Here is a 13,088-nt window from a genome sequence, read left to right on the forward strand (position 1 = left end):
CATTATTTTCATTTGTTTTTCCTGGTTCTTCTGGGCGGTTTTGCCCCGAATCTTTCATTTCCCGGTTTTGAGTGTGTCGTTGTAGTTCCAGAGTGCAGGGTCACTTGTTTTGTTATAAACGATCTTTGGCGGCCTTCTGACGTCATGACGCTGAACGTGCGCGAGAAGTTGTCAACGAAGAAGAGCAGTCAGGTTCATTATTAATGGTTTAGCTATTAGTTTTTCCCGTGTTTCCCCCCGTAGTTTCATAGGAGAAACGTGCTGCAAGTCACGCAGACAATAAAGAGACAAACTCGTTAAAGGAGAAATCGTCCCTGCAGTTTCTTTATGTTTTGGTTTTTCGAACGGACCGAAGGTTCCTTCCAGGTTAGTTTGACGTCGGCCTCTCTAACTGCTTAAACTCGGCCCTCTGTTAACTCTGTTTGCTCGATCCTTTTAAAGTATCGTCTGCCCACAGTAAGGACCGGTTTACTCCAAGAAAGACGGTTGTTCCATGAAATGTCGCAACCCTTTGATTGCTAGCCACAGAAGCTAGTCAGTTCGTGTGCTGTGTCGCAACTTCCCACGGTCGCAGCTGATAGCATGCTAGCTAGCATTTAGGTGTCGTCGTTTGCAAACAATTTACGAACGTCTTGTGCGTTTGATTGGATATAAATGTCGCGTTGAAGATCAACCATTTATGAACGATTTCAGACAAGTGGTGGTGAAATCCTCACATGATGTTTGTGGAACTTCCGGTCCCGATTGACCGAATAGCTGCGGATTCCGCAACTCTGTTGTTAGCTTCGTTAGCACTGTTGGCTCGTTCTTAATGTTGCATCCACTTAATATCGTATCTGGGTGATTTGTTTTGCGCACACCGTGGTGTTAGATGGCGTGTCTGGGGCGTGTTCTGGTTAAACCTGTTTCCATAACGACCCTCACCGTCGTCCCTGTCACCGTTTTAACGTGTTTTCCGACGGTGACGTCACACGGCGTTCCACGTTGTCTGTTTAAACACTCACAATCTGCACAGTCATCAATAATCTTAATGATCGTGACGTGGCTCCACCCAACGTCCGGGCAGAGCTGATATCCGCTCATATCTTGCGTTTTATTCAGTAACTTCCATTTAACTGCTCCATTCTCCCTCCCAGATGGTCCAAACCTGGTTGTTGTGTGAATAATAGTAATAATGTGCGTAATAACTTGTGCATCTGCTCCTGCAGCCTTTATGTTGAACCGTAGAAGACAGGCACTGGTTTTCCTGTCACACTTGACATGTGAGACATGTGACGCTTCACCATCGGAGGAGCTGCCAGTCAAACCAGTCACCCTCAGCCAGTCCGCTCAGTGTGGAGGTAAACGTGTGCCTGGGAAAAGGCGATTCATTCAGAAATCCTCGGTTATTGTTGTAAAAGGAATTTCACTGTCCCCTGTCCTCCCTGTCCTCCCTCAGGACCATCATGAACTTGAAGTTTTATTCGAAGCTGGCGAACGAGTTGTGCTTCAACGCAGCGGGTGCTCAGACCTCCCAGCAGGGCCCACAGTGGAGGATTTGCAGCGGTAACCATGGTAACGTCAGCGGGAGTCATCTCCCCCAGAGTGTCATTTCTTCGGTCGCGTCCCACCACAACGGTTCCACGAGCGGCAGCTGCGGCACCGCCACAGAGGACGCGGAGCCTCTGGACATCTGGGCCGTCATCAAGCCGGGACATGTCCGAGAAAAGATCGCCATGTTCGGCTCGGATGGACGGCGGTCCAGTGGCAACAGGGCGCTCTCACCTGGTGTCACCTGGGACAAAGACGAGGGCTTGTCGGGACTGTTTCAGGTCAGGAAGTCAAAGGGAAACTGGGAAGAAAAGGGCCGCGCTAAACGCCAACGTCATTTAGGGAACCAGAATGTCCTGTGGGACACGACGTTCTGGACGCATCTGGACTGGAGTCCAAGGTCGGCTGACGGTGGACGGACAGAGACGGTGGGGGAAAGGGAGGAGCTAAAGGTTTCAGTGGTGGAGATGGTGGCGTGTTTGGAAAAGAGGTTCTGCCAGCAGCAGCAGCAGCGGCGGCGGTGTGGCACCAAACCTGTGCTCCCGCTCCAGAAAAGCTCCGCCTCTCTCACCTTGTCCAGGGCTCCGCCCACCGAGCCGGACAGCATCAGGGTATCGAACATGGTGGCGCGGTTGGAGTCGGACCGTCTACGGACGCAGGCGGAAGCCAACGGCCTGAAGAGGACGGTGGGGCGGGTCCTGCTCACCTCGGCAGTCATTAGCTCCTCCCCCTGCCAGCCAACATCAACAATGCTCTTATCTCTGCCTCCACCTCCGCCTGCCTCTCTTATGGCCACACCCCCTTCACCCAACACTGACACGCCCCCTACAGCGAGCTCAGGTGAGGCTTCAGCCAGTCTGAAGACACCCGACCCTCCCTTTCCGTCTGAGGAGACGGAGCCTCTTCCTGGTTTGTTGTTTCGGTCTCCGCCTCCTCCCGAGACGTCCACCGGCACCGACCCGGCCCGCCCCCCCGTTCCCGAGGGCGGGGCCTCACAGCAGGCGAGCGGAGCGGAGGCGTGCGCCTTCCTGGAGGTCCGCCAGCGGCTGCAGCAGCTGCTGGAGCCGCAGCCGTTCCTCACGCTGCTCCCGCACCACCTGCTGGTCCAGATCTTCGCGCTGCTGCCGACGCGCAGCCTCGCCGCTCTCAAGTGCGCCTGCCGCTACTTCCGCTTCATCATCAACACGTACGGCGTGCGTCCCGCCGACTCGCTGTGGGTGTCCGACCCCTGCTACAGCGACGACCCCTGCAAGCAGTGCAAGCGGCGGTACGGCCGCGGCGACGTGTCGCTGTGCCGCTGGCACCACAAGCCCTTCTGCCAAGCGCTGCCCTACGGACCCGGGTACTGGATGTGTTGCCGTAGCGTCCACAAGGACACGCCCGGCTGCAACGTGGGCCTGCACGACAACCGCTGGGTGCCGGCGTTCCACAGCATGAACGTTCCCATCTGTCGATGGAGCAAGCAAGAGGAGTGATGACCCCCCCCCCCCCCAGGAAGCGTCCCAGCCAGGATGCTTCCTGGTGTCCTCTGCTCACGTTCTAATGGTGGTTTAAACCAGTCCCACCTCAGCATGTGGAATAAAGAGACTCGACGTGTTACTGCGGCCGCCACCAGGGGGCGCTCCACGTGCTACTGGGTTCGCATCTGCCGTTCTTTTTACAGCAGCTTCTGTCGAATGGCTAATGCTAGCGTTTAGCTCCATCCTAGCTACGGTGCGGTAAGAGTAGCTGTGTGACTTTAAGGATCATATTGATCACTCGATCTGTTTCCGTGCGCTCTCACCAGGCGACGGTTGGTGGATGCCGGGATGCGTGGTCTGTTTCAGGGGGCGCTCTGGAGTCCCCGTGCACCTTGTTTACGTGAATACCCGCCAGTCCGCTGCTGGATTATAACCGGCCGACTGGCGTTTTCATCAGCTTCCACAAGTGTGGCCTTGAACCTCAGAGATGATGCAATAATAGAAGAAGAATGTGAGGAAGGAAAAACTTTTCAGGTTCAGAGAGTTTTGCTTCTGTTTCGATGAGTTTTCTCTGCTGGCTGTTTAACATATTTGCTTTAATAAAGAGTCTTTTCATTTGTTACAAATGTGGACCGTCCTTTCTGTTTTTGAACGTTTTCATGATGTAAACGGGCGCCTGGTGGGCCGGGACGCCACGGGCCGTCCCACGATCCGTCCCTCGCCCGGTTCTTCGAGGAAGAAGATCCAGGAAGTGATGTCATAGAGCCACGGACGATTTCCCCGGCGGTCCTGCTGCCGACGCGGCCCCGCACAGAGACTCCAGCAGCTGGAAGTAGTTGTACCTGATGTCGTACTCCATGTCGTACCAGAAGTTCACTGCGAGGACGGGACAGTTGTGAGTGCGGCGGGGGCGCGTCGGCGGCGGCGCGTCGGCGGGGGCGCGTTCCGCCGCGCCGCCTCCGCTCGGACCTACCTGCGACGCATCCGTGGGACTGCTGCACGTGGTGGAACCAGAGCGACGGCAGGTACAACATCTCCCCGGCCTTCACGCTGCAGCGCACGGGTCGCGCCCTCCTGTACTGAGGGTACTGCTCCAGGTCAGGGTTCAGGGGGTCCAGAGGGATCCACGGGACCTGAGGGAGCGGTCGTCACGGTGATCTTTACACACCAAGTAGTTTAAAGATCGTGCTGTTGATGGAATTGGCGTTTAAGCGGAAACGCGACGCCTGAACGCACCTCTGAGCCGAGCTGCTCCACAACTTCGAACTCGCCGTCGTCCCGCTGGTGGTAAACAGCTGGCTGGTACAGACCTGCCGTCCACGCTTGATTAGTTCAGTGGATATTAATATAGATGCAGCGCAGGACGCCAGGTGGTAGCTATGGTTACCGTAAGGGATGAAGGGCCGATCTGTGGGCGGCAGCAAGATGAAGTTTTTCTCTCCAGAGACGACGCAGTAGAGATTTTCATAGTGATCCTTGTGCACTGAGACAGTAAACGCATCATCAACACACACACACACTCTGTTGTAAACACACCGCTGCTGCCGTGGCGACTCACTGGACGTGACGGCGCTCGCCTCTCCGAGCCAGAAATTAACGGCGTCCGGTAACCTCCCTGGAGGGAAAACATTGATGCCATTGAAAGACAAAAGATAAATTGATTGAAAATCAAGAAATGAAGTGATTAAAAATTGAATGCCGGTGTTTTTTCATTTGTAACTAATGTATCTGTGCCAGCTCAGCCATGTCACCTAGTGCGGTGCTCATCCACGATATGTGAGGCTCCACATCGTCCGTGAGCTCCGGCAGCTCCTCCAGGAGGTTGGAACACTGCTTCTGAACATAGAACACTGCCTTCTCCAACTGCCCCTGAACATAACACGCTGGTTGTGGTCAGTCATGGAGTGTCAGGCTGTACATATGTTATAATATATATATATGTTATAATATAATGAGTGTTGAGTCACCTTCCCCTCGATGATGTCCAGCACGGAGGAAAGCGTCATCGGTCGCTCCTCTGGCATTACGAAGTATTTGCCACTGACGGCGTCCGCATAGCCGTTAGGCGTGACCGCAACGCTGATGACCTTTGACCCCACCTTCTGCCTGCAGACAGGTCGTGTTCTCAACAACGCCTGAACGATCTTTATCGTCCAGCACAGAAGATTAGGGCCGATGGTACCTCAGGTACTCTGGGGTCCACCTGCTCAGAGCTGGCCAATGGCTGAGGGCGTTTCTGATGATGCAGGGCTTGTTTGGAGCGATCCAGCTGCGGTAGAACTGAAGCGGGTCAGGCGGTTCCTCCAGGTACGGCACCGACCGGTTCAGATAGAGATCTGAAAAGTAATCAATAAAATGTTGAAATAGCCCAGATGGTTTCATGGCCTTTTCTGAAACTACAGAAGACCTGCTGTGAAGTACAGACCAATACTTCATTGTTTTAATAGTGGTGGTACTATCAAGTACAGCCTTATTACCATGCAATGGTATGCTAGTACATTTAGTAGTACAAACACAGTGTCTTTCATCTCTATATGTACTTAATAGGAGTCCATTTATGAGCTCTGTTACCGTAGTAACGAGTGTTCCCTTAAGTTCTACCAATTGAAGCGATGCCCATGGTTCTGCGCATGCGTAGTAACTCTACCTATCAAAATATGCTCGCGCTTTAAATTATCGATTAAAACACGTCAAAGCATGATGGCATTAATTACAGGGGTGTAGTGAGGTAAATATCAATTTCACATAAATGCTTTGAATATTGTGGGGAATATTATAGGATTATTATTTGATTTTTTGGAGATTATTATGGGAGTAATCAATCAAATCAATCAAACCATAAATATGCTCCGTCAAATCAAAATATGCTCCCCCCTACAATGTTAAATAAAACAGAAAATAACACATGCTTATTATATTGGGGTAACAACTTTAGGCAAAAGCAGCGGTAGCAAAATTCAGAAGTCTATGACCGTCTAAGCTAACAGTGCTAAAGTGCTGCTGCTCTCACCGTGAGCCTCCAGTGAAAACTCCGTCACTCGTTTCTTCACCTCTTCCATTTTCTCTCTCCTCAGACGAAACTACAAAGGCATCGTCCCAAAACTGATCACATGTGATCGATAACCCGACCAGCCGATCATCAGGGAGCCATGCAGCTTTGTTTACATCCGCGTCGTTTACGGTGGCGGCAAGTTGCGCGTCTCCACCTGTCGGACGGAGGATGAACTGCACCCATCAACACACTGAAGGACTTTGGAGGTACTTTAACTGCACTTGTGACCTATTTCAGATACAAATACTGAAAGATTAAACGTCTCTTCATCATCAGGTCTATATATTTTGATTAGATTTAAAAATATATCCCCTGGATTTTTTCTGTTTGAAACACGCTCAGCTGTCTGAACTCATCCTGATTTGCAGCAGCTGTGTCAGCTCCTGGATCAGGTCCTGAACCTTCTCATCATGGATGAGTCTGCGCTGGAGCGTTACTTCGAAGACTCCATTGCAAATGTGAGTAACAGCGAAAGCTTGTGGGAGCATCACGTTCTGCTTTTTACTGTTCGCCTCTTTCAAGATCTCACCTTGTCTAATAACCTGAATTTATCCATTGATTAAATCTTGGACGTCCTCAAGGATTTTAATGGTGTATAAGACAACTGCAGCCTCTTCTTTGGGTTTATTTGCCGAACAGATTTTATTTCAGGAGGGGATATTTCAAATACTGGCTACCTTTTGTTTCAGCATTCTGAATGTGCCCCCCCCCCCCCAACTCTTGTGGAACACGACCTTCCAACATTGAGCCGATGCAGGGAAAACAAAGTTTCTAAAGTTCTGAGGAAGAAATGAATTGAACCTGTCACTCTCATGAATGATGAGACGCCTTTGATTGTCACAGGACTCTGGCTTTATACTGGAGGAGGAGCTGGGCTTGCATAGCCCCGCCCTCTCATCCACACAGACTCCACCTACCTGTCAGGAAGGGCGGGGCCCAGCAGAGAATCAGGGGCGGAACTGGACCTCAGCTTCCTGCCTGATGACCTAAGCACACAGGAGGAACTCGGTCACCATGACAACACAGGTGTGATGTCATTGGTTATCAGAAATACAACTGCTTTTTAAAATGATCCACCTGTCCTCCTGAGTCAGCATGAGCTCACCTGTGTCCACAGCTCAGGCTGAAGATCGGGCTGTGTCTCAGGATAGTGCGGTGTGCCTTGACTACAACTCCCAGAATTCCGCAACACCAGCAGCCACATTTGACCAGCAGAACCCCTCTCTGTTAGGAGGTGGGGTACACAACTCCCCTTTCTATTCAATGACCCCAATGACCCCCATGACTCCAATGACCCCTGTGACGGAGAGGTCAGGAATCATCCCACAGCTTCAGTGAGTCACTGCACTACTACTCAATACTACTACAGTACAGTATGTGGTACTCACAGCTGATCTGGTGCAGGAACATCGTCTCTACAGTCAACCTCGGGTGTCCATTGGATCTAAAGTTTATTGCCCTCCAAGCTAGAAATGCAGAGTACAACCCAAAGGTACCCCCAAGTATTACAATACATGGTTTACATGGATTATTACTATTATTACTATTATTACTAGTATTACTGCACCAATGAAGTGCCTCTGCAGATGGACAGCAGAGGTTGGTAAATTATTGGTCTGTGGCTTCCTTGTTCCCTTGACAGACATCAATGATGGTTACCAATCGATTATAAAAGTCAATTTGTCAGAGTTTGGTTGTAAAACATCACTGATATTATTAGTTTTGTTGTATCCATTAATAAAACAAGCCGTTTGTGTCATTCAAGCGTTTCGCTGCAGTCATCATGAGGATTCGTGAACCCAGAACCACCGCGCTAATCTTCAGCTCAGGAAAAATGGTCTGTACCGGAGCCAAAAGGTCAGTCAGCCCGGCCAGTTGAGGCTAACTAGCTAACTAGCTGCCTATCGGCCATTCTAAACTTCTGTGTTGTCCATTTTTATTTGAAACCTTTGTGTTCAGTGAGGAGCAGTCACGACTGGCAGCCAGGAAGTACGCTCGCGTGGTGCAGAAACTGGGCTTCCCAGCCCGATTCATGGACTTCAAAATCCAGAACATGGTGGCAAGTTGTGACGTCTGCTTTCCCATCAGACTGGAAGGACTGGTCCTGACCCATCAACAGTTTAGCAGGTAGCAACACTGACTGCTACTAAAGAACCCTCCAGAAGCTCTGAAACCCAACCTGAGGTTCTGGTACCACCTCGTTTCAACAGCTATACCTGTTGTAGATCAAAACAGGCATTTGCAAAGAGAGCGTCACATGAGCTGAACCTTCTTTCCGACTTTATTTTTGATGTGCAGTTATGAACCGGAGCTGTTTCCAGGACTCATCTACCGCATGGTGAAGCCACGCATCGTCCTGCTGATCTTTGTTTCAGGAAAAGTGGTTCTGACCGGTAAATACTCAGGTTCATGTAGCTGTTGCTGTGTCTGAAAGTGACGCCATCAGCTACTTTCGTCAGCAGATATCTTTAATTTCTGTCCTCCACCCACACCTGTCCAACACCTTCCATTTCGCAAACCGTTTCTGTGTATTATTAAAATAAAAACATTTGATTGGATCCAAATCTTCTGTTGTTGCTGTTTTTCCAGAAACAGTTGTCATAATGACACAGTCGTGTGTTAAATTCCAGGCGCTAAAGAACGAGCTGAGATCTACGAGGCCTTCGAGAACATTTATCCGATCCTGCGAGGCTTCCGGAAACAGTGAGACCCACTGGTGATGTCACATCCGGTCCATATGAACTTAAAAAGGTTTTGTTTAGGCTTTTGTTCGAAGTGGTGAACCTCACTTGTTTGTCAATTTCCCACCCTGAAAGAAAAAATAAATGACAATTATTCAGAGACTGCACAAAATTGAAGCTGAATCAAATGTTTTAGATCGTAAAACCCGTGTTAATTTTCTGACATTAGAGCAGAGGGGGGAGCTTTACAGGATGTATTGAAAATGCGGTTATTATCTTTGTTATAATCTTTTACAGTTTTGCTCCTTAAAACCGTCCACGTGACGGGAGTTCGGGGGCGGTGCCAGTACACAACCGAGGTGACGTCACCGGAAGTGGGCGATTCCACACGATGCTCATCAAAACAAAAACATGTCTGCTGCTGTTTGAAGTCTGGACATTTTATTACTTTTTATTCGATATAACAGCGAGCCCCGGGCCAGTGAGGCGGCCGCTGGGTCGGTGTGAGTTCTGAGACAGCGCTCAGCTGTACGGAATGTCACCTCTGATCATAAAACAGCCTTTAATGTCAGATTAGCCGTGTACGCTCGTTAGCTTTTAGCTCCCCGTCCATGGCGTCCTCAGCGGGACTCTCGCATTCCGGGCCGGAATGCGCTGCAACACCCGCCGATCCTCACTGTAGCGGGAGGCCGCCCGTTTGTCACCACCAACCCCACCCTCCTCAGTCCATCTCGGGCTGTGCGATGGTCGAGTCCGTGGACGACGCGGAGGGACTGTCGGTGGCCGTGGAGCGATGCCCGCTGTGCAGCACCTCCCGCCGGAGGCTGACCTGTGCCCGGTGCATCCAGGCCGGAGACTTTGTGTACTTCAGCGGAAAAAACTCTGAAAGGTTTGAAGTGTCCTCACATGCACCCTTATTGTCAGCCTTTTGACACAGTTACTGATTTAAGTAACATCCCCGCCCGGTTTAAAAGAAGACTATAGAAGAAAATATAACAATCGGTTTATTCCGATAGCTGATGGTGAATTTGTAGTTTACCCCACTGCCAACGTTGTTGGTTAAAGGGCACGTCGGCAGACGTAGTTTATTAGATGCTAGCATTCGAGCTGCTAGCTTTAGAGCTATTAGCCGCTAGGTGCGCTGGCCTGTTCAGCTGCCGGGTTTGTAATGCTTTCTAACACTTCTACCGAAGAATAAGTCTCACAAACAGCAATTTAGCAATGGATCCAATAACTTTTACTCACCTTTTGAATTGTTTGCAGGTACAAAGAGAAGGTGGAGCGACTGAAGAAGCTGAAGGAGGAGAAGGAGCAACTGCAACAGAGGTGAAACACATCAGATCCGCTCTGATATTGATAGTTATCACCTTAATAGTCATGAACAAACTAACACGTTGGGATAGTTTGCTGTTGTGTGTTGTTTGCTTGGAAGTCACAGATGAGTTGTGTTTCCTTAGAGTCATCCAGAACATGAGCAGAAAGCTGGAGGCTGATCAGATGGTGAGTTCAGTCCGCTCCGCCGATGTCGAGGTCCGGCAGGTCGCTGACGAACACGACTGACGCCTTTTGTATTCCGGTAGAAATGGAAGATGATGTCATGTCGGGTGACGATCGATCAGCTGAAGGAGTCGATCTCTGGATGTAAAAACCAGCTGAAGAGCGGTGAGTGTCCGGGTTCCTCAGAGTTCTCCTGCCGGCTCTGGAGAGGAACCCAGAGGTTCTTACCAGCCTCCTCTTCCTGCTGCTGCAGACTCGGAGCTGCTCCTACACTCTCAAGAGGAACGTCAGCGCCTGCAGCGCCGAGCAGGTCGACACCAGGAGAAACTGGACAAGATCGACCGTCACAACCGGCGCCTCGGCGACCTCCTCGAGCGGCGGGGTCGAGACCTGCAGGCCACGCTGAGCAAGCTGGCGGCTCTGAGACGGGAACACATAACGGAGCTGACGATTTACATCTTCCCCATGAAGGAGGAGAAACAAGGCAACAGGTGAGCCACGCCGGTGGGATCGGACCTCGGATCAGAACCTGAGCCTGAAGGGCCAGTGTGTCTGTTGCTCAGGGACCCTGCAGACGTGCTGGCAGAGTGCGACCTGGCGCTGACGTCGACCACGGTGAGCGAGCTGGCTGAGGCCCGCCGGACCACCTACCTGTCCGGTCGCTGGATCTGGGACGACCAGAACGGAGAAACCAGCATCAGCATCACTGGACCCCCCGTGGTTCTACCCAGCAATGGCGACTGCTCTGCCTATTACAGCTGGGTGGAGGAGAAGAGCGCCAATCAAGGGCCAGGTGAGGAGGGGGGCGGGGCCTCTGCGCATTGAATGTACACAGCGGGGTTATCAGCGTGACCTTATGACCCACCCAGAACTGGACCACATCAACCCAGCACACACCGTCAGCGCCGCCCTGTGCTACATCACACAGCTCATCACCATCCTGTCACACATCCTCGATGTCAATTTACCCAAGAAGCTTTGCAACAGGTGAGCGCGTCGCCTCGCAGGGCAGTCGGGATATCGGAGCTCCCTCCGTCTGACCCACCTTTCTGTTCCACAGCGAGTTCTGTGGGGACAACCTGAACAGGTACCGCTTCACCAGAGCTCTGAACAAACTGAACACCAACATCCTGCACCTGTGCTTCTCTCAGGTCAGACCAGCACCGGAGCCACAACATCCACAGCACCACACATTACTGATTACACCCAAACGCACCACCAGAACCACCGTCCTAAAACACCGCCAATGTGATCACCTGACCAGAAACACTTACTGTGTGTGTGTGTGTGTGTGTGTGTGTGTGTGTGTGTGTGTGTGTGTGTGTGTGTGTGTGTGTGTGTGTAGCATGTCGACAGTGAAAATCTTCACCCCCATCACACATTAAGGAACATCATGTTTCTGGTTGCCCCCGACAACAACAACCTCGGCAGGTGAGATCAGTGTTTTCCGTCCAGCCTGAGCTAATCCGCCATATCGCTGAGCTACTTTCTGTGGTTCTGGCCGCGGTCCAGGACGGGTCCGTTTGAGGTGAGCGCCGACCTGGAGGAGTCGATGGAGTTCGTGGAGCCGGACGCGGCGGGCCTGGAGGACGAGAGCGGGGATGAAGTGGTGACGGACGAGGAGACGGACCTGGGGACGGACTGGGAGACGGTACCGAGTCCACGCTTCTGCGACATCCCATCGCAGGTGGGACGTGCAGCAAATGGACCAGAAACCCGTGAATGTTGAAAGGTGCTGTCAGTAAACGGGCCGCATCCTCCTTTTCTCCTCCAGGCCATGGATCTTTCCCAGAGTGCACTGCAGGTGTCTCAGCCCTCGGCGAACACCGGCGGGATGATCTCCTCCGCCGCCGCCTCCGTCACGTCCTGGTTCAGAGCGTACACGGGCCATCGCTGACCCTGGATCAGAACTGTGCTGCTGTTTCTGAATGATTAGAATGTTAGACTGTACTGGGGTCAGAGGTCAGACTCGCACCAATCAGACGTTTTTATTGGCTGACAGCACTCGGACGCGCCGGCTGCTGTCCGAGTGTGTCCCGGCTGTATGCTGACACTGTTGTGAATGTCCGGTCCTCACACCTGCGCTGGGCGACGCCTTTAAACAATCGCACAACCTGGACTTTAGGCAACATTAACATGAGACCAGCTCCAGGAGCTGGATCGCGGTAGCTAAAGTAATCATAGCTGTAACGTAGCTGCTGCAGGCTTCTTTAGCCGAGGTTAGCTCATTTCCACAAGCGGTAGAGATTAGCCTCCTGGTGTAGTCCTGACTTGCACTGTTCTCCCAGAGGTCCTCTGAGAGAAGATCCTCCTCTGACCTCCCGGCCCCGTCTCTGTCTGTCCTCTCTTACAGGAACCACACTTTTATTGCGTTTGTATCAGAACTAAATGACTCATGGGCCCTCCTGTGATGATGCCGACAGACACTTGTTACCATGGTAATAGCAGATGTGATTTTTTTTTTGACAGTTTGGTTCTGCGTTGACACTGATCCAGGGTCAGGGGGCTGGACTGAACCGAGGAGTCGCCTTGTGGTGTCTCTGTGAAGCAATATCACTATGATGATGCCTTGTTGTTCTTGCTGTCAGAGCAACAACCATTTTAAATGGATCTGGGTTTTTTTTTTTTCCTGTTGCCATGAAAATAAAATCCTGTTTGGGTTTTAACTCTTGACTAAACCTTAGCTTCTGTTTACCAGCATGATGTTGTGTTTGCTTTAGCCTCAGGTTAGCTCATGCTACTTTACCACAGTAGGCTCCAAACATGCCGATTCGATACCGTTATGCTAATGAAGAAGCTGCTCGAGCGATTGATGCCACTGAAACCACAATATTTAAAATCCACAACAGCGACGGTGTGTCTTTATTT

At 51.3% G+C, this 13,088-nt stretch overlaps 4 protein-coding genes across 5 annotated transcripts; 3 read left to right on the top strand and 1 right to left on the bottom strand.

The window, feature by feature from the left end:
- Positions 1-78: 78 nt before the first annotated feature.
- Positions 79-3,616, top strand: fbxo34 (F-box protein 34). Of its 2 annotated transcripts, XR_008946571.1 has the most exons (4): positions 79-366; positions 1,209-1,340; positions 1,439-3,061; positions 3,096-3,616. XR_008946571.1 is itself a non-coding variant. In XM_057011522.1 (3 exons), exon 3 carries the CDS (start codon positions 1,446-1,448, stop codon positions 3,003-3,005), a length of 1,560 nt encoding a protein of 519 aa, XP_056867502.1. In that variant the 5' UTR covers positions 79-366; positions 1,209-1,340; positions 1,439-1,445; the 3' UTR covers positions 3,006-3,616. The 2 variants fall into 2 exon arrangements, 1 of the variants encoding a protein (XP_056867502.1); XM_057011522.1 differs by having other exon boundaries at positions 1,439-3,616.
- jmjd7 (jumonji domain containing 7) lies at positions 3,535-6,180 on the bottom strand. The gene is made up of 9 exons (XM_057011532.1): positions 6,001-6,180; positions 5,173-5,326; positions 4,958-5,096; positions 4,742-4,859; positions 4,549-4,605; positions 4,378-4,473; positions 4,227-4,300; positions 3,964-4,123; positions 3,535-3,866 (listed from the first exon to the last, which is right to left on the bottom strand). The coding sequence occupies exons 1-9, from the start codon at positions 6,047-6,049 to the stop codon at positions 3,748-3,750; spliced, it is 966 nt and encodes a 321-aa protein (XP_056867512.1). The 5' UTR covers positions 6,050-6,180; the 3' UTR covers positions 3,535-3,747.
- A 257-nt stretch (positions 6,181-6,437) lies between these two features.
- tbpl2 (TATA box binding protein like 2) lies at positions 6,438-8,883 on the top strand. The gene is given in 9 exon segments (XM_057011531.1): positions 6,438-6,500; positions 6,886-6,928; positions 6,931-7,068; positions 7,160-7,376; positions 7,447-7,534; positions 7,808-7,899; positions 8,002-8,169; positions 8,341-8,435; positions 8,673-8,883. Coding segments are annotated over 9 exon segments (966 nt in total). The 5' UTR covers positions 6,438-6,452; the 3' UTR covers positions 8,750-8,883.
- Positions 8,884-9,096: 213 nt separating this feature from the next.
- atg14 (autophagy related 14) lies at positions 9,097-12,886 on the top strand. The gene is made up of 11 exons (XM_057011525.1): positions 9,097-9,612; positions 9,987-10,049; positions 10,181-10,223; positions 10,304-10,385; positions 10,474-10,711; positions 10,784-11,013; positions 11,090-11,207; positions 11,281-11,371; positions 11,566-11,651; positions 11,733-11,907; positions 11,995-12,886. Exons 1-11 carry the CDS (start codon positions 9,335-9,337, stop codon positions 12,115-12,117), a joined length of 1,527 nt encoding a protein of 508 aa, XP_056867505.1. The 5' UTR covers positions 9,097-9,334; the 3' UTR covers positions 12,118-12,886.
- The last annotated feature ends 202 nt before the right edge of the window (positions 12,887-13,088 follow it).

Source organism: Takifugu flavidus, chromosome 16, assembly GCF_003711565.1.
Source record: "Takifugu flavidus isolate HTHZ2018 chromosome 16, ASM371156v2, whole genome shotgun sequence".
NCBI lineage: Eukaryota > Metazoa > Chordata > Actinopteri > Tetraodontiformes > Tetraodontidae > Takifugu > Takifugu flavidus.